This window comes from Podarcis muralis, chromosome 1 (assembly GCF_964188315.1).
Source record: "Podarcis muralis chromosome 1, rPodMur119.hap1.1, whole genome shotgun sequence".
In the NCBI taxonomy this organism is placed as follows: domain Eukaryota; kingdom Metazoa; phylum Chordata; class Lepidosauria; order Squamata; family Lacertidae; genus Podarcis; species Podarcis muralis.
In genome coordinates this window covers 27,076,596-27,094,695 of record NC_135655.1, presented here as the reverse complement: position 1 = coordinate 27,094,695, position 18,100 = coordinate 27,076,596, and the positions used below count along the sequence as shown (strand labels likewise).

The following is an 18,100-nucleotide window of genomic DNA, read 5'->3' as shown; positions in this document are numbered from 1 at the left end:
GGGAAGAAAAGATCAGGCTAAATTCAAATTGAAAGCCAGGTAGAATAGCTCTGTCTTACAGGCCCTGCAGAAGGAAGTTAAATCCTGCAGGGCCCTGGTCCCATGGGAGAGAGCATTCCACCATCACTGAGAAGGCCCTGACCCTGGTGGAAGATAACCTGACTTCCTTAGGGCCCGGGACCTCTAAACTATGATTATTCATGGACCTCATGGTCCTCTGCGGGGCATCCCAGGAGAGGCGGTCCCGTAAATATGAGGGCCCTAAGCCACAAAGGGCTTTAAAGGTCAAAACCAGCACCTTAAACCTGACCCTATACTCCACCGGGAGCCAGTGCAACTGGTAAGGCACTGGGTGAATATGTAGCAGCAAAGCCCTTGCTGGCTGCAAAGCTGGCAATCTTAAGGAGGAGCCCTGTGACCACATTAATATATGTGCATATAACTCTTCCATGTGTGTGAAATCTGGACAGCCAATGGGGTGTTGTGGGTGGCAGTCAGGGTGTGGCTCTGGCTTTTGCCTGCAGAGGGCCTGAAATTGGTGCACTTTTTTTCTAAAAGTGAAAACATTGCACTTAAAACACTCAGTGAACACCTGCCAGGTGAACACAGTAGGCAGCCTCCACAGCTTCTGGTGCTCACATAAAAACTCACATTTTCAGGGACTCAGAAAGGTTGCAGGGCGCAGACCACTGGAGAGATGATTTGTCGAATGAAACAAAGGACACATTCAAACAGTTGGTCACCTTGAAAGCAAGGTAAGCACAAATAATGCCTGCACACGACAGTGGAATCCAGTGGAATTTCCTTTCCCCTTTTCACATGGTTGGGGGGAAAGGCAAGAGAAATTTTGAACATAGCTGGTCCACGTCTCTCTTGCTTCCTTGTTATCACATATATATGTGATCCTATGCTTGATTAACTGGAAGGACTTGTTGAGTTCAGATCTATACCCTTGTAAGTATATTTAGGGTGAAATGACTACTGCTCTTGGAAGGGTTTATTCACTCAGTTATCCTGCCCACTTTTAGAAAAGCAGTTAAAGCACGTAGTTAATTTTAAGCAGGTGCCTAAGGACTCGTCCACATGTCAACAATGCTTTGGGATAGGCTCTCCCCATGCCCAATAGGGACTTTTCACATATGGATTTGTTATAACAAACCTTACAATGTTTGACAGATGGCAATATATAAACAGTTCATATACACATGTGCAAGCAGTTTTAAGTTCAGTAGCAAGGGAATAAACTATTTCCAGAGAGCCTAGCTGAAATCCCAGAGAAATATTTAGATATCAGCTCTGAAATAGACAATTTCCTGCAGACTGCAATGGCTACATTTACAGCTGGCTTAGTTGAGGATGTCAGGCAGAAGACTTAATAGCCAATCTCAGCCACCAGAGTAAAACAGTCCTATTTGAGATCTATAGGTATAAGGCAGTTTCTAACTTCCAATAACTTGCAACCAGCTCAGTCTAGGGTTTGCCAAACTTGGCCCTCCAGCTGTTTTTGGACTACAACTCCCATCATCCCTAGCTAGCAGGACCAGTGGTCAGGGATGATGGGAATTGTAGTCCAAAAACAGCTGGAGCCCCACTGGTCTATACTGTACCTTCAAGTCAGTGGTGGCCAAACTTGGCCCTCCAGCTGTTTGGGGACTACAATTCCCATCACCCCTGACCACTGGTCCTGTTAGCTATGATGGGAGTTGTATTCCAAAAAACAGCTGGAGGGCCAAGTTTGGCAAACCCTAGACTGAGCTGGTTGCAAGTTATTGGAAGTTAGAAACTGCCTTATACCTATAGATCTCAAATAGGACTGCTCTAAGTGGACTACTGCTGAAATTCAGCTACTTTTGAGGAGTTGCCCAGGTGATATAAGCAGCCAACTCCCTCCTTCCTCTCAGCTGCATGAGGCTTTTGCCAACCAATCAAAATGTTTTGCTTCTCTCATTTGAAGCCAGGTGCAAAGCTGCTCACCCAGCCCACCTGCAAAGCAGGGGAAAGGGTAATTATGTTTCCCCCTGCTATATTACATTTTACTTGCTGGGAGATTGCTTTTCTTCTTCACTATGGGGGCACCATTAAAATGGTGCTCCCTGCAGGGCTGAAATGGCATGATCCACTCGTACCAGTTCACTCAAGACTCTACCATCTTATTCAGCAGAATGTGTAGATCAAATCCAAATCAAAGAAAAAAAGCCTACCTCTCTCTCTTCTTTCTTTCTTAAAAAAACCCCAAACTAATTGTCAGCTATTTGGTCTCTGATCTATTGTCTTCTTGCCGTTTAGATCAAAGTAATAGCAAAACAGCCCAGGCTTTAGGAAGAAATGTGATAGCTCATTCCAAGCCAGAGACAGCCTGCTCACATGCTTACAAAATAAATCTGCATTTGCATCTTCAGACATCTGTTTTTCCCAAGAAATTTGAAGCGCAGCACAGCCCCTTGCCTGTTGATACTTTCTCGAGAACATTAATTGTCTCCATCATTGTAAGAGCATCTGTTTCACGTTTTGACAAGTGCACTTATTTCCCCACCCTTCCTTTCCACACCTTTTCCTTCCCCTTTGGTAAAGATAATGAATAAATTACAGGGGGATGACAAATGTGTTGATAATCAAGATGAAACGCAAATGAACTGGAAGTGGTGGGCCTTTCTGCGTAGAGCTGCAAATTGCTTTCTTCTTTTCTTGTGCAGAAATACACAAGCTAAACTTAGAGCCTAAAATTACCACCATGCAGGGAAATTAACATACACGTTCAAACAGAAAAGCCTCCTCTCCTCCCCTAGGCAAGTAAAATGGTCAGATTTGCACTTTTATTTTGCCAGAGGGAAAAGGGCCAAAGCTCAGTGGTAGAACATCTGCTCTGGATGCAGAAAGCCACAGGTTCAATCCCCAGTATCTCCAGGTAGGGCTGGAATATCCTTTACCTGAAACCCTGGAGAACCCTGCCTGTCCTTTTTGAGCTGGATGGATCAATGATCTGACTTGTTATAAGGCAGTTTCTGTGTATTAGGATAGTGATGTTGTTTGTTGCCTCCCTGACCTTTCCGTTCGTTACTCATGTGGGTCTATTGGGAACATATTTTTATTATTTTTTAAATTACCATCAGATCTTTATCACTGCCCACATATTCATATACGGTATATCCCTCTCCATTACCTTCCCTCTTTCAGATTTACTGCCCGCAGCTACCTGAAAGTTACCTGTTCTCTTCAGGTAAAGGGACCCCTGACCATTAGGTCCGGTCGCAAACGACTCTGGGGTTGTGGTGCTCATCTTGCTTTACTGGCCGAGGGAGCCGGCATACAGCTTCCAGGTCATGTGGCCAGCATGACGGCCCCAGAAGATTTGTGTCCCGATTTTCCCCTGTGATATGTTGGAGGGAATGCCTGTAGATGCCAGAGAGTGACCCTGGAACCTTTTGGATGCAAACCATAGGCTCTTTCACAAAGCAGTGATCATTCTGCATAGATGAAGTCAATGGGATTGGGACGCACTTCTGAGCACAGGGCAGGCATAAGATCAGGTTTCATCTCTTATGGGGCTCAGTGAGACTTTCTCCACCTCCACCTGCACATCAACACATTGACTAAGGTTTGGGCTGTTTGGTTCAAGTAGTAACTAAGCAATATATGATCATGTATTTCCAACTACTGACACAATGCTACAGGGGGTGCCATAATGCTGGCACAGTTGTGTCCCTAAATACTTAATTCCCTCAGGGCTATGGCTCATAAGATGAAGCCTTAAATGAAATGTTATTTAGCATTACCGCCTACCCAAGTTATCCCAGGACTGTGAATTGGATTAATAAGATTCATTTGTGCAATTTAAAAAATGCATGAACTTACGGCTTTCTAGCTCATTAAAATTCAAAACTAGATAAATAAGAAATAGCTGTGGCTCTATTCACTGTATTTTTATACTTACAGGAAATTGAGGCATACGTTAAAAAAGCAGACTGTTTATAAATGCATTTACTTATATGGAGGTGTGGTAGAAATGCACTAATTATCAGAGTCTATGTTAGGGCACCCCTAATTAGGCTTAGACTATAGTCTTTATATGGTTTACCAGCTGCTTCTCGCATGGAAGATAATAGAACTACTTTATAGAATTCCATTTCAGGATGTGGATTTAGCTTTTTTTGACATAGAATCATAGAATTGTTGAGTTGGAAGGGATCCCATGGGTCATGTAGTCCAACCCTTGCAATATAGGAATTTCAACATTTCACAAAGTTAAGACCCTGCTTAAAATTGCAAATGTGCCAGTAGTAGTAGTAGTAGTAGTAGTAGTACAGTGGTACCTCGCAAGACGAATGCCTCGCAAGATGAAAAACTCACAAGACGAAAGGGTTTTTGGTTTTTTGAGTTGCTTCGCAAGATGAATTTCCCTATGGGCTTGCTTCGCAAGATGAAAACGTCTTGCAAGTTTGTTTCCTTTTTCTTAAAACCGTTAATACAGTTGTGACTTGACTTCGAGGAGCAACTCATAGGTGTGGTAGCCTTTTTTGAGTTTTTTGAGGACTTTGGTGATTTTTGAAGCTTTTCTAAAACTTTTCCGAAACCGTGCTTCGCAAGACGAAAAATTCGCAAGACGAAAAAACTCGCAGAACGAATTAATTTCATCTTGCGAGGCACCACTGTAGTAGTAATGTATTTTAATGCATGGTATCAGCATGCATCTATTAATTTCTAGTATGAATGAATTCTGATCCACACATTCGTCAAGGATGTGCATTTCAGGTCACTTTATATTGGAATCCTCAAATTCTCGAAGCGCTCCTATCTGAAGGATTTTTAACTGGAGTCAGATATGATGTCCAAATGATTGTTCTCATTTAATGGACATGCAGATTGCCATGCTGTTATTGTCATTGCAGGCAAAATGTTGCAAATAAAATGGAACTGAACCTTAACCCACAGAACTCTGATCACCAGGTAGAAAAAAAAGCATAAGAACATACACAGAGCTCTGCAAAATAAGATGAAGGATCCATCTAGTACGTTGTTCCCCAACCTGCTGCTTGCTCGATGTTGCTGGACTACAACTCCCAGCAACCCCAGCCAGTCAATGGTCAGGGATGATGGGAGTTGCAGTCCAACAAACGTCCAGAAGGCAGCAGCTTGAGGAATGTTGATCTAGTCCCATTTTGTGTTTGAAACTGTTCTCAGCCAGATGTCTCAAGAAACCCTGAAAGCAAGACATGGAAGACAACAGTCTTTCCCTATTCTTTGTTTGTCCCCACCTGATTTTCTGAAGCTCTATGGTTGATCATGGGCATTTCGTTAATCTATTGTGGCTAATGCAGAAATAAGTGCACTAAAAGAAGGCTTTTGTATTCCTTGAACTTCAGGAGAATCCAGCAAAGCAGGATAACATTTGTTTTGGTATTCAAACACTCCCAGCTCCTCCTACACATCTGCTAATCCATTCCTTTGAGAAATGTTTTATAGAACAAAGAGGATTAAAACTCTTATCTAATTCTGAGCAGATTAAAACTTGCATTAAAGAAACCAAAAAAGAGGGAAGGGCAATGTATCTGTTCTTTCAGATGCTATGATTAGCTTTCATTATGGGGGAAAAAAATAGCAATGCCAGAGCCCCGAACCAGGAGCAATTATTTCCTTATATTTAAATATTTTGTTTCATAGCAGGGTGTATGATCATGCTGGTAGCAACTCTGTTTTGGTCAGATGCAATTTTTGTTCTAATTTATCTCAAGCCATATTCTCCTGGTTACAGCCTTTCCCCATAGGACAAATGATGCACTATGGATTTTTGACGTGCAGCCTAAATGTGTATTTTCTCATGAAACTACTGATCAAGCAGTCTCTGCTCAGATCAGTTACCCATTCCATAAGGACACTCCAAACATGCTTCAAATTGTAAGGAGTACATTCTTTAACCTACACAGAAACATTTGATCGGATGCTCATGCACACAGTAGGACAATGCAGTGACTGTTCAAGTAAATATGAAAAAGAAGTCACCATTTTGGTGCCCATGGGACCAATGTGTGCATCACCACCTTTTATGATGCTATTGAAAGGTCTTAGTAAATATCCCCCTATAAACCCACAGTGCACAAGAGACTGTTTGCTCTTCCTATTCTGTTCCACTTTGTGCTGACTCGGCTTCTCCTACACTAAACATGCTTTCTTAAACATGTCCACATTTCATTAGATGACAGGATTGGACACAATTTAGCCCGTTCATTCTGGTGAAAAGAGCAGCAGATGGTACAGGTGACTTTCTTCACATTGATGAAATGGCTGATGGGGCAGGGGTATGCCTCCACCATTTTGCGGTCTTATCTCTTTCTGTTCTTTTGGATATGGCAGCCATTTTGTGTTACACCACACAGAATGACAGCCATTTTATGTTATGCCATGTCCCCAGAGCAGCCATTTTTGAGCTATGCCATGCCCCCAGAGCATCCAATTTGTGACTGATGCCCATGGGACTGCTTCAAAATTCCAAATGTGCCCACTGACCCCAAAAGTTTGGTGGGCTCCATATTAATTTCAAATAACACTATCTATACTTATAAATAAAATAGGTAATGATGGCCAGCATGTGAAGGTATCACCACATATATTTTTGCTCTTTGTGGGCGTCCTGTTAAATTTCTTCTTTTTGTACAGATTTTGAAGGATCGATTAGAACAATTGTGAGGAATGCAGCACCTGTCCCATAGCATGTGGCAGGGGGGAAACAGATGGCATGCAGGGAAATAAAGTGTTCTAAAGCCTAGATTATTATGATTTAACAAGAAGTCATGAGAGACGCAGAGCTGCCACAGCTCCATGTCTCTTTCTTCCTCTTCCTCATCATTAGGAGAGTCACAAGAAATCAGCAGGAGCGCTCAAAGCACAGAAAGATCCTGCTCAGTTTCTGCAAGGAGACTGTTCACTCCAGTTCTGCTTCTGCTCACCCACCGAACAGTCCAAGGCAAAAGCCGACCTTTGGGACTAGGTAGGCAGTGGAAGGTGGCACTGCAGTGGCTCTTTGGATGGGTAGAGCCCATTTGTCCTTCTCTGTGATTCAAAAAAGGAGATGGAACCAACATCTTGATCTGTAACATCTATTTCTGCTCAAGAGCTCAAGAATTAAACTACAGCACACATTGACCACAGCAGACAATGTCAAAAGAAACAGAGGCGGACCGGTTCCACCACACTGGGCCCTGAACCTAGGGAATACCACAGGGCAACACAACTATGGCTAGAGAATTGAGCAGAACAGAATGTGAGAGGCAGGGGCACACATTGAATTTTGGCCTTGCACAAGGCAACACTGAAATTTGAAACCCTGAAGTCCACCCCTTTCATGGATGATAGGCGTTGCAATGCAACTCTTACATTCATGAACAGAAGAAGCTGCTACATCATCAAGGTAGTAGATAGTCTCTTTTCACTTTTAATGAAGTGCAGAAGGAGGCCAGATGAGTTTTTTTTCATTCAAGGAAACCCTGAGCTGCCAGAGCTTCATGATAATATTTTGCCCTTTGCAGGTGAGTAACACAACTATGGGAAAGAAAGTAGGAAAGCAAAGTGACAGTAATCAGTTGTGTAGGATTTTGTCTCCCCCAACCCCCAACCACGGTGACCTGATCAAACACTGAACCTGCTTTGAAGTGTTTTGATATTCAAGGGAGATGCTTCAGGAGTAGCAATTTGTTTTGGAGATGAGCCATTCCTGCTTGTATTGTTTAGGTAAAGATAATGCACAATGAAGCATTATCACTTTGCGGAGAGAGAAGTAGAAGGATGACAAGGTAATTTTGTAAGATGGGGACAAGCTTTGAATCCCATATTCCAGGTAATGGGATCAAACTACAGGAGTTGGCTATCATCACCACCACCACCACCATAGTGCTTGGAATTTTCCCAGCCTGTGAGAAAATGGTTGACTGGATTTCAACCATTTAGAACTTGATGTGATCCACCACATCAACTTACAAAAACAAATTGCTCTAGAAAGCTGAAAATCTTTTTTCTTTTACTTCTATATGTATTAGTAATCACCTGAAACAATTAGCAACTGTTAACTGGTTTTGATTGGGCTAGGAATCAGCTTTCAGGTTTACATCAAAACAGCTTAAAAAGCAAAGATTCAGATTTTCATTCCATATCCTTTTCTCTCCTCAGACATCCATATGAGGAGCTGCCGTGCGCCATGCCCCATAATCTGAATATATCCTGGATCACTGGTCTGTGACAAGAGAACACTTTTCCCCACCAGCTTGTCCTAATCCTCAGATGGTTAGCTTATCACTGATGCTTAACACTCTAAATGATCCATTGGTCGTCTTCAGCTATTAATCTTCACCGTTTAACCAGGAGGAAAAACAAAGACAGAGAAAGGTATGACAAAAAGCAGGAGAAATCTGATTGTGTAGCTTGCTTTCAGCAGTCATTCTCATAAGAGAGGCAGAAAGAGTTTTACCTAAGGGAGGTTGATAAGTGTGTGAATTCTTAAGAGAGATGGATGACTCAGTAAGTCAGTCATAGAGCCAGTGTGGTGTAGTGGTTAAGAGCGGTAGACTCGTAATCTGGGGAACCGGATTCACGTCTCCACTCCTCCACATGCAGCTGCCTTGGGCTAGTCACACTTCTCTGAAGTCTCTCAACCACACTCACCTCACAGAGTGTTTGTTGTGGTGGAGGAAGGGAAAGGAGAATGTTAGTTGCTTTGAGACTCCTTCGGGTAGTGATAAAGCAGGGTATCAAATCCAAACTCTTCTCTTCTTATAGAATCTTATGAGTTGGAAGGGACCCAAGGGTCATCTAGTCCAACTTTTGGTCTCTGGCTGTCTTTTAATAATAATAATTTATTATTTATAGCCTGCCCATCTGGCTGAGTTTCTCCAGCCACTCTGGGTGGCTCCCAATCAAGTGTTAAAAACAATACAACATTAAATATTAAAAACTTCCCTAAACAGGGCTGCCTTCAGATGTCCTTTAAAGATAAGATAGCTGCTTATTTCCTTCACATCTGAAGGGAGGGTGTTGCACAGGGTAGGCGCCACTACCGAGAAGGCCCTCTGTCTGGTTTTTGGGACCAATGATTTGTATAAGGACAAAGAAGGAATAATTATTACGCAAGGCTGTAGGTGTGCATGGGCATGCCAACCCCACCTTCTCAATGTCCATAAATGTCGACAAATGTGTTGAGCATGCTCACTTATCATCCCAACTTCCAGCACGTTGTGGGAAAGTCTGAAGGGAGCTTCTAGGTGCATTTGACTGAACTCACTCAGAACCCACTTTAGACCTTTGGGGTAGGGGTGGTGTGTACACTTTATCATCATCATCATCATCATCATCATCATTTTATTTGTATGCTGCCTTTCCACAGTTAAAACAATGCTCAAAGCGGCTTACAATTTGAAAAGATTTACATAATTACAAACATAGCAAAGTAGTCATAAAACACATCAAAGACTACATAACCAAACTGAACAATTTCCACATATAAATAAATATTCCAAAAATTAATATCAATAATGGCAGAAACTCCCGACAAAACTTTCCCCAGAATACCCCAGTCCTTGCTGGGCGGCAGCAGCAGCAGCAGTTCTAATGAAGCCTGTTTGGCCCCACACTTTATGCCTACATGCATTCTTTTGAATACATAAGGAGGGCTTCTGTAGAACTTGAATTAGTAGTCAAGGTTGAACAGACAACAAAAGCATCACTTCTCAGTCCAAAAATTCCCTTTGGAAAGCACTGTGAATAAAAGCATTAAAAATGGATGCTTTCTTTCTAGCATTATTTTTTTTTTGTGTGTGTGTGGCGCTCCAAGTACTAGCTAGGCAACACTTATTCTCCATTTATTTGCATTTCTTTCACAACATTTAGGTATCACTTGACTGTCATAGAAGCTCTAACCACTTTACAAAAAAACAACCACCAAACATTAAAACTATGAATAAAAGCCAGTTTAAAACATAGATTTTGCAAACCGACAATGAGCAAAAATAAGGAAATTAAAACACATGTCATGCTTTCCACGTGTCTGGATAGGCTTGCCTCAACAAAGATATTTCAAGTGGGTGCCAAAAAGAGTACAGTGAAGGCAGCTGCCTTCAATAAGCAGGGAGTTCCAAAGTGTAGATGCTGCCACAGATGGAATTCTTAGCAGTGCAGAATGACTATTATGATGCAGCTGTAAGGGTGGCAGTTCCGCAGGTGGCAGCAGTCGAGTGGGCATATGTGGAGCAAGTAGTGGGGCTAGTAAACTGACCCTAAGTTGATAAGGGTTTTATATAAGTTGATAAGGGTTTTATATGATAAGGGTTTTATATGACTTCGAGGAGCAACTCATAGCACGCGGTGTGGTAGCCTTTTTTGAGGTTTTTGAAGACTTTGGTGATTTTTGAAGCTTTTCCAAAACTTCTTTTGCAGCCATTTGGTAAGTTAAACTTTTAAAACTTTTTTGGGGGGGTTTTGGATTTTGGGTTGGGGTGTTTGGAATTCAAGGACTTGGTGTTGGGGAGGGGTTTGCAAGAATCTGGAAGCTTGTGTGTTTTCTGGGAGGTTTGGTGCTTTTGAATTTTTTGGATGTGAAGCACTGATTATTATTTTTTTGGGTTTGCGAAGGTAGGAGCTGTTCTGCCATGGGGCCCAAGAAGACTGCTGCTGCAGAGGCCGGCGAGAGGAAGAAGGAGAAGGTTACGCTGGAAATGAAGAAGATCATCCAGAAGCACGACGGTGGAATGCGTGTGACAGACCTCGCCAGGGAGTACGGGAGGAATCCATCGACCATCGGGACCATCCTGAAGATGAGGGAGAAGATCATGGGCCTGGAGGTCACAGAGGAGGATATCAGCGAGCTGGTGGAGGAGCACGACCACGAGCTGACCACCCAGGAGCTGGTCGAACTGCAGGCAGAGGCTGCGCAGGAGCAGGCCTCGCTGGAAGAGGAGGAAGCAACTGAGGAACGGCTGTCCTCCAAAGAACTGAGGGACATTTGCCAGAAATGGAAAGATGTGCAGGCTTTTGCACAGCGGCACCACCCTGACAAGGACCTGACACGTGACCTTGCGAACACTTTTGATACGAGGGTCATGTCGTCTTTCAGGGAGGTGCTGAAAAGGCGGATGAAGCAGCAGACCATGGACAGGTTCTTCAGCAAGAAGCAAAGAGTGGAAGAGGAACCTTCTTCGAGTTGTCCCCCAGAGTCTTAGAAAATGTATGTACAGTACACTTTGGTGATTTTTAAATGCTTTTCTGTCATGTTTAGAAACTTAAATTATTGTTCCTTCAATTTTTGAAATGCTCTTTACAGTATGTGTGACTTTAAAGAGCACTTAATAAACTCTTTTTGTACCAAATTTGGCTTTGTTTGGACTTTTTTTGACCATAGGAACGCATTAATTGATTTTCAATGCATTCCTATGGGAAACCGTGCTTCGCAAGACGAAAAATTCGCAAGACGAAAAAACTCGCAGAACGAATTAATTTCATCTTGCGAGGCACCACTGTACTAAGAATGACATCTTGAACCTGGCCTGGTAACAAATCTACAGCCAGTGCAGAGCACTGAGCAGAGGTATTATATGCTGACAGTATCAACGGTGCTGCAGCAAAGGAAGTCCTGTATAGAGTGCATTGCAGTAATCCAGTGCAGAAATCTCCAGTGCCTTAACTACTGTAGTCAAGCTCTTCTGGTCCAGCAATGGCTGTGGCTGTTATCATACAAGCCACAGCTGGTAAAAGGAGCTTCCTGCCATCATGGCCACCTTGGCTAAAGCTGCTATTTAGTTGTGGTACACTCTTTTTATGCATCATTTCCATTAAACTGCTTATCAAAGGTGGCTTCAGTGCCATACATGGGTTCATTATTGCCTTTTCCCAGTGCAGCTGAACACAGGCTATGCAATCTTACTTGGCCCAGTCGTGGATGAGAATAAAATATCAGGGGTGCCTAGCATAATCACCTCCATCTCCCAAGCCTCTGATTGTCCACAATGTACTCCTTTAGATTTAAAATTCTGGGATGATTTGGCATTTAAACCAGACTGCTTCTCATTCTGTCCACTTCGCTGCTTCCCCCCCAGCTAAGAGTAAAAAAAGGGTCATTATAGATGGTTGTCCGTGTCATTTATGTCGTGGTTGTTCCAAAGGATTTCACTCTCCCAGGTTCTCTGTAGCAAAGAACATTTTGTTCATCTGCATAATATTCACATAGAATAAAAAACAAAATTCCCACTCCTATCTAACAGGTGACATGGTTGTGCAGTCGGATAGACAGATCTCCAAATCTGCCTTGTGTTCCCAGGCCTCAGTTTTACGTATTAATTATATCCAGCCTCAGCGAGCTGCGTTTTAGGAGGCCACTGAAGCATGAAATCCTTTGACAAAGATTTTTAAACAGTGCGATGGTAAAAGTTAATTATAGCTCATAACCAGGGAAGAGATGGTTGTCGGTTGCAGGATGTTAAATGCTAAATACCTGCTGTCATCATTGCTGTTCTGCTTAGAACAGGGGACATTTAAGAGGTGAGTTTGAAAAAGGACCCCGTCATTAAGGGAATTTACCAATATCCAAAACTTACAAAGCCCTAAATACATTGAAAACCTTAATTAATCTTAACATTTTTGTGAGCTATTATTGGAAACATGCAAACAGCCCCCCCCCCCCAAAAAAACTGCATGTTTCCAGTAGTGCAATTATTGGATTTAATGCAGTAATGTGGGATGGGCAGGCGTGCCTTTCTGAAAATGGCATTGTTGGCCAGATGGCCTGGTGAGGTGTACAGATGTTTGGTACACAGACAAATATTCTTGGAAGACAATCTTACTCAGGTACGAGTGATGGCCAAAGAAGAAGCAAGAGATAGTCTGACTCAGTATAAGGGCAGTTTCTATGTTCCTGGCAGATTTGAAGAATATATTCCCTATATATTCATGTACACCACCCACTACCCCATTGTGACCCCCTCAGTGTCACCACCCCAGGATGGAAACGGAGTAGCGGGCAGCAGAGCGAATTGGGCTCTAAAGCTCTTTCAAATTCTCAAACTCTCCCACCTCTTTCAAAGGCTTTCAAATATCTGAGTGAAGCCCTCACCCACAAGGCATACACTCCAACATTTCTCCAGTGAAAACAGGGGCGTCCAGTTCCATAATAATAACAATTTCATTATTTATACCCCACCCTTCTGATTGGGTTACCCCAGCCACTCTGGGCAGCTTACAACATATACCGTATTTTTCGCCCCATAGGACGCACCGGCCCATAGGACGCATCAAGTTTTTTGGGGGGGAAATAAAGGAAAAAAATTTTATTTCCCCCCCAGGCGCTTGTGGGGCCGGCAGCGGGGAGAAGCGCTCTTCTCCCCGCAGCCCGCCTTCAGACCAGGTCCGGGGACAGTGGGAAGACGCGCTGCGCCTCCCAGCTGTCCCCGGAGCTTGCGAGGCCGGCAGCGGGGAGAAGCGCTCTTCTCCCCGCCGCCCGCATTCAGATCAGGTCCGGGGACAGCAGGGAGACGCGCTGCGCCTCCCCGCTGTCCCCGGAGCTTGCGGGGCTGGCGGTGGGGTCTCCCCGCCGTCAGCCTCCAAACCACTTCGGGAGACAGTGGGATGGCGGCATTCCGCCTCCCTCTGTCCCCCGACCTTGTGGGGCTGGCGCTGGGGCTCTCCTGAAGCCTGGAGAGCGAGAGGGGTCGCTGCGCACCGACCCCTCTCGCTCTCCAGGCTTCAGCGAAAGCCTGCATTCGCCCCATAGGACGCACACACATTTCCCCTTCATTTTTGGAGGGGGAAAAGTGCGTCCTATAGGGCGAAAAATACGGTATATATATATAAATAATAAAACAGTAAACATGTTTTAAAAATTCAGCTGTCTTCTAAAGGTTGTATAGTTAATGATCTCTGTAGCTTGGGGGGGGGGGTGTCACATAATTCCATACCCTCCAACATTTCTCCGATGAAAATAAGGACGTCCTAAGGAAAAGCAGGACATTCCAGGAAATGGTTTCTGTAAATCTGTGGCCGTACCAGAAAAACACTTGGAGGGACTGCCAATTACCCATCTCTACTTTGTGATGATCAATGATACGATTTACAAAATGATTACCACAGAGATGGGTAAGTAGCCTTGTGCTCTTCCTGAATCTGGTCCTTTTGTCCATTTTATTAAAAATTCTGTTGCCAGACTGGCTAGGCAAAAAATATTTATTGAACCCTCTTCTATTCCTTTGGTTATTTTGGCTCAGATACAGTGGTACCTCGCAAGACGAATGCCTCGCAAGACGGAAAACTCACAAGACGAAAGGGTTTTTTGTTTTTTGAGCTGCTTCGCAAGACGATTTTCCCTATGGGCTTGCTTCGCAAGACGGAAACGTTTTGCAAGTTTGTTTCCTTTTTCTTAACACCGTTAATACAGTTGCGACTTGACTTCGAGGAGCAACTCATAGCACGCGGTGTGGTAGCCTTTTTTGAGGTTTTTGAAGACTTTGGTGATTTTTGAAGCTTTTCCAAAACTTTTCCGACACTGTGCTTCGCAAGACGACAAAACTCGCGGAACGAATTAATTTCGTCTTGTGAGGCACCACTGTATCTGTTTTCTGTTTTTCTTCTTCTTTAAAGTCCTGGTCATCTTTAAGGTTGCCTCTTCTTTTATATACCCCCCTGTGTGCTTTGCAGTCAGGGCAGGAAAGCAGAAGATTGTGAAGTAGGGAAATGGGTAAGATCTACTAGTACAGAGTGGGAGGAGGGAGCAAAGGTTCACTTCACATTTAGCACCGCATTCAGTTTGCCCCTAAGGTGGCCAAGCATTGCGGGTTGTTCTGCAGCAAAGAGCTTGATGGAGCTTAGCTAAGGATATGTTGGTCACAGTGCCTGGCAAATTATAGTCTCCCTTGTCAGCTTTTGTGTCCCCCTGTTTCCTCCCTTGTTATTTTAAATTCTGCTCCAGTAAGCCAGTGTAATTGAGAACAGTTTCCCCCCCACTTTGAGCTTATGTCGTTTGGAGCAGTACACTTGTATCTTTCTTTTAAGAAATGCAAATTATGTTTTCTCAATCCTCATATTAACATCTAACACGTCTCCTTAGGAGCCTCATGTCTTGAAAATAGACACTTTGGGTCACTCGTATTACTAAAGGCAGAAACATTCATAATGAAATTTTGTAGTAAAGAGGAAGGGAAGGAGGGGGAATAGGACGCAAATGGGTTCCAGCAATGACATCCTTTGGCAGAAGACATTTCCTGGGGGGAATAATGACTGGAGGAGGTTAATGGCCTGAGGCAAAGCTTCTGGCAATGAGGTCTCCCAGCTAGTCATCAGTTCCCAGGTAAAGCTTTCTGCTTTGATCGTTATTTTGCAATTCAAACTCTGAAAAGTCTCTTTATCTCTGTAATATTTTCTCTCCATTTGCTGGGAAACCTGCTCTGCATTTTAGCACTCCTCAAAGCAAGAAAAGATTGGCTTTTGGATAGGATGGTGGCCAACTGGATGCTGTTCCCAGGGCTGTCGCTGACATTTTCCATGACCTTGAGGAGGTTGACATCTTTAATACTGTGTTGTTTTTCCCCAGCAGCGCGCTTATGACATGTATAATTACCTGTGTGCTGTAAGATCATAGTATATGGCTTACCACTGAATGAGAAAAGCTGAGCAAGAGAAATGATGCCTCCTGTGGGAGAAACCAGTCATTTAAAAAAATGATGCAAGATTTCATACAAAACATCTTCAAAGAACTTTGCAATGGCATTTATTCTCAGAAGAATATGTGAGAATTGGGCTTTAGTAAGTCACCAAACAGTTGTTGCCTGATCTCAGAGTGCATCTGTACAACTATACAGAATCTTTGGAGTGGACAGGGCCTTTGTGATGACCTGGGAATCTGATTCAGAGGCTGAACTGGAGGAATCCCAGCCTGCACAGGAGTCCCCGCCTCCAGGGCCAGCTGAACTGGGGCAGGGCCTTGATTCTGAAGCGCCTGCACCTGTGCCGGATCCTCAGGAGCAGGCACCAGGTGATTCCACTCTGGCTCCGGAGGTGGTTGAGGACTCAGTGCCTACAGGTGAGTTTCCCCCTGGGTCCAGTAACCCTTCAGCCTCTCCTGAACTGCAGAGGCTCATTGCAGAGAGGTGGAGGGAACTGGTTTCTCCCAGGAGGAATGCTCGCCTTAAGGCCAGGAGAGGCGGGTCTCCTGGGGGCTGGGACCGCCCCTGGCCTCAGAGAAGATAAAGGCCAGTCAGCCCGGTCCCAGGTTGCGGGAGCAACGTCGTTGAAGAGCTGTTTCGGCCAGCACCCAGTCCGGTTCCCCCAGAGTTCCTGTCCTTGCCCGGCTCCTCGCTGTGGACCCCGCTTCGCCCGTGGAGGACTGTCTGCCGACCCTCGACTCAGGTCCTGGACCTCGCCTCACGGTAACCTCCCCCCTGGACCAGCACAGCCTTTCACGAATGTGACTTTTCACTAATGCGACACCCATGCCTCTTCACCAGCCAGACTCATCTCTGCCTCTTGGGCTCCCTCTTTTCTTGCTTCAGCTTCTGCCTCTGATTCTGGACTGCTGTCTACCACAGACTCTCACCAGTCACTAAGCCCTGTTACCTCCTCAGATTTCAACACCTCCTCTCAGTCATCTATCTTTGACCACTCATCATTTCCCTACCACCAATCCCCTGGCTCTGAGCCTTCTGCCCTTGGCGGTTTCCCTGCTGGTTCTTCTCACCTTTCCTCTGCGTCCAACCTGTCTGTGACGTAAGCCACAACAAATGACTTGCCAGCCCCAAGTAGCCTTATCTCTTGATTTGACTGGGTTTTATCACACACTGTTCTCCAGAGAATGAAGAATGATCTCTAAGAACCTCTGAAATATGGAGGGCAGTTCCGCCACAAAATGTTGAGTGTGTTAGTTGACGAAGAGAACAAGCTAAATGGAGATAGAAAGAGCCCCAGCTTGTTTGGGTCTCTAATGGTTTCTGGTATCCTGGAGGAAGGACTGGGGTTATGGGGATGAAGGCCCTGCATTTTAAAGACAGCAACAAAATCTCTTCTCCTCCGCGCTATACAGTGGAACCTCATGTTACGGACGGGATCCATTCTGGAGGCCCGTCCATAACACGGAACTGATGCAATCCGAAGCACCACGTCTGCACATGCTCGTGACGTGATTTAGCGCTTCTGCACATGTGCGAGCGGCGAAACCTGGAAGTAACCTGTTCTGGTACTTCCGGGTTACCATGGGACGCAACACAAAAACATGTAGCCTGAAGTTTACACAACATGAGGTATGACTGAACGGGGATGTTGCAGAATGGGAAAATGACACCTCCTCTGCTATATTGCAACAAGGGATCAAGATCAGGGCTTGTAGTCAGTCCAAAACTTCTTTGCTCTTATTTTTTTATTGCCTTCCACACACATCTCTAGGCGTTGTACAAACTGCAAGAAAAATAGTTAAAACAGTTAAAAACTAATTTATAAATAATACAAGAAGATTCTGGTGGCAGATACCGACCTATCCACTGGGGAAAGCTTCTTGGAACAGTTATAGGAATTCTAAGGTCTCAAATATAGAGTAAATGTTGATAATTGCACAAGCTAAACACACATACATAAGTACATAAGTACATACATAAACCCACATGTCTAAAATAGCACAGGAGAGCAATCCAAGAGCCATCTTGGCTCTCCTAAAGACTCTCAATATTTCCTCTGCTTCCTTAATCCCCCTTGCCTGAGAACATGTAGGCAGATAGCAATCAGGGGACGTTCCTAAAGGGATTCCTCTCCTATATCTATGAACCTCCTTTGTATTAATTGTCATTGTTTGACCAGATGCTCTGCACTGAGGGATGTCTGAGGGCATCCTGATTGTCTTATCAAATGCTAATGTTTTGTGTAAACTGTGTCTGGAACTATGTAAAATTTGCTAAATCCTCAGGAATATCGCACCTTGGCCTGCCTGAGCCACAGTAACCCCACTTATGTGTGATGTAATTTCTGACTGTTTGTAGAGGGGGGGGCGGGGTGCTTCTTCTCCAGGCCAAAATCCTAACCCTTCTTAGTTCTGGGTCTCTCTTGCCTCCTTGCTAGGAGGGAGGGAACTCTGTTGCAACAGAAAAATAAAGAT

General features: G+C 44.2%; 1 protein-coding gene across 1 annotated transcript; it reads left to right on the top strand.

Moving 5' to 3' along the window:
* The first annotated feature begins 579 nt into the window (after positions 1–579).
* LOC144327444 (uncharacterized) lies at positions 580–11,345 on the top strand. The gene is made up of 3 exons (XM_077926857.1): positions 580–755; positions 8,158–8,373; positions 10,612–11,345. Exon 3 carries the CDS (start codon positions 10,629–10,631, stop codon positions 11,196–11,198), a length of 570 nt encoding a protein of 189 aa, XP_077782983.1. The 5' UTR covers positions 580–755; positions 8,158–8,373; positions 10,612–10,628; the 3' UTR covers positions 11,199–11,345.
* The last annotated feature ends 6,755 nt before the right edge of the window (positions 11,346–18,100 follow it).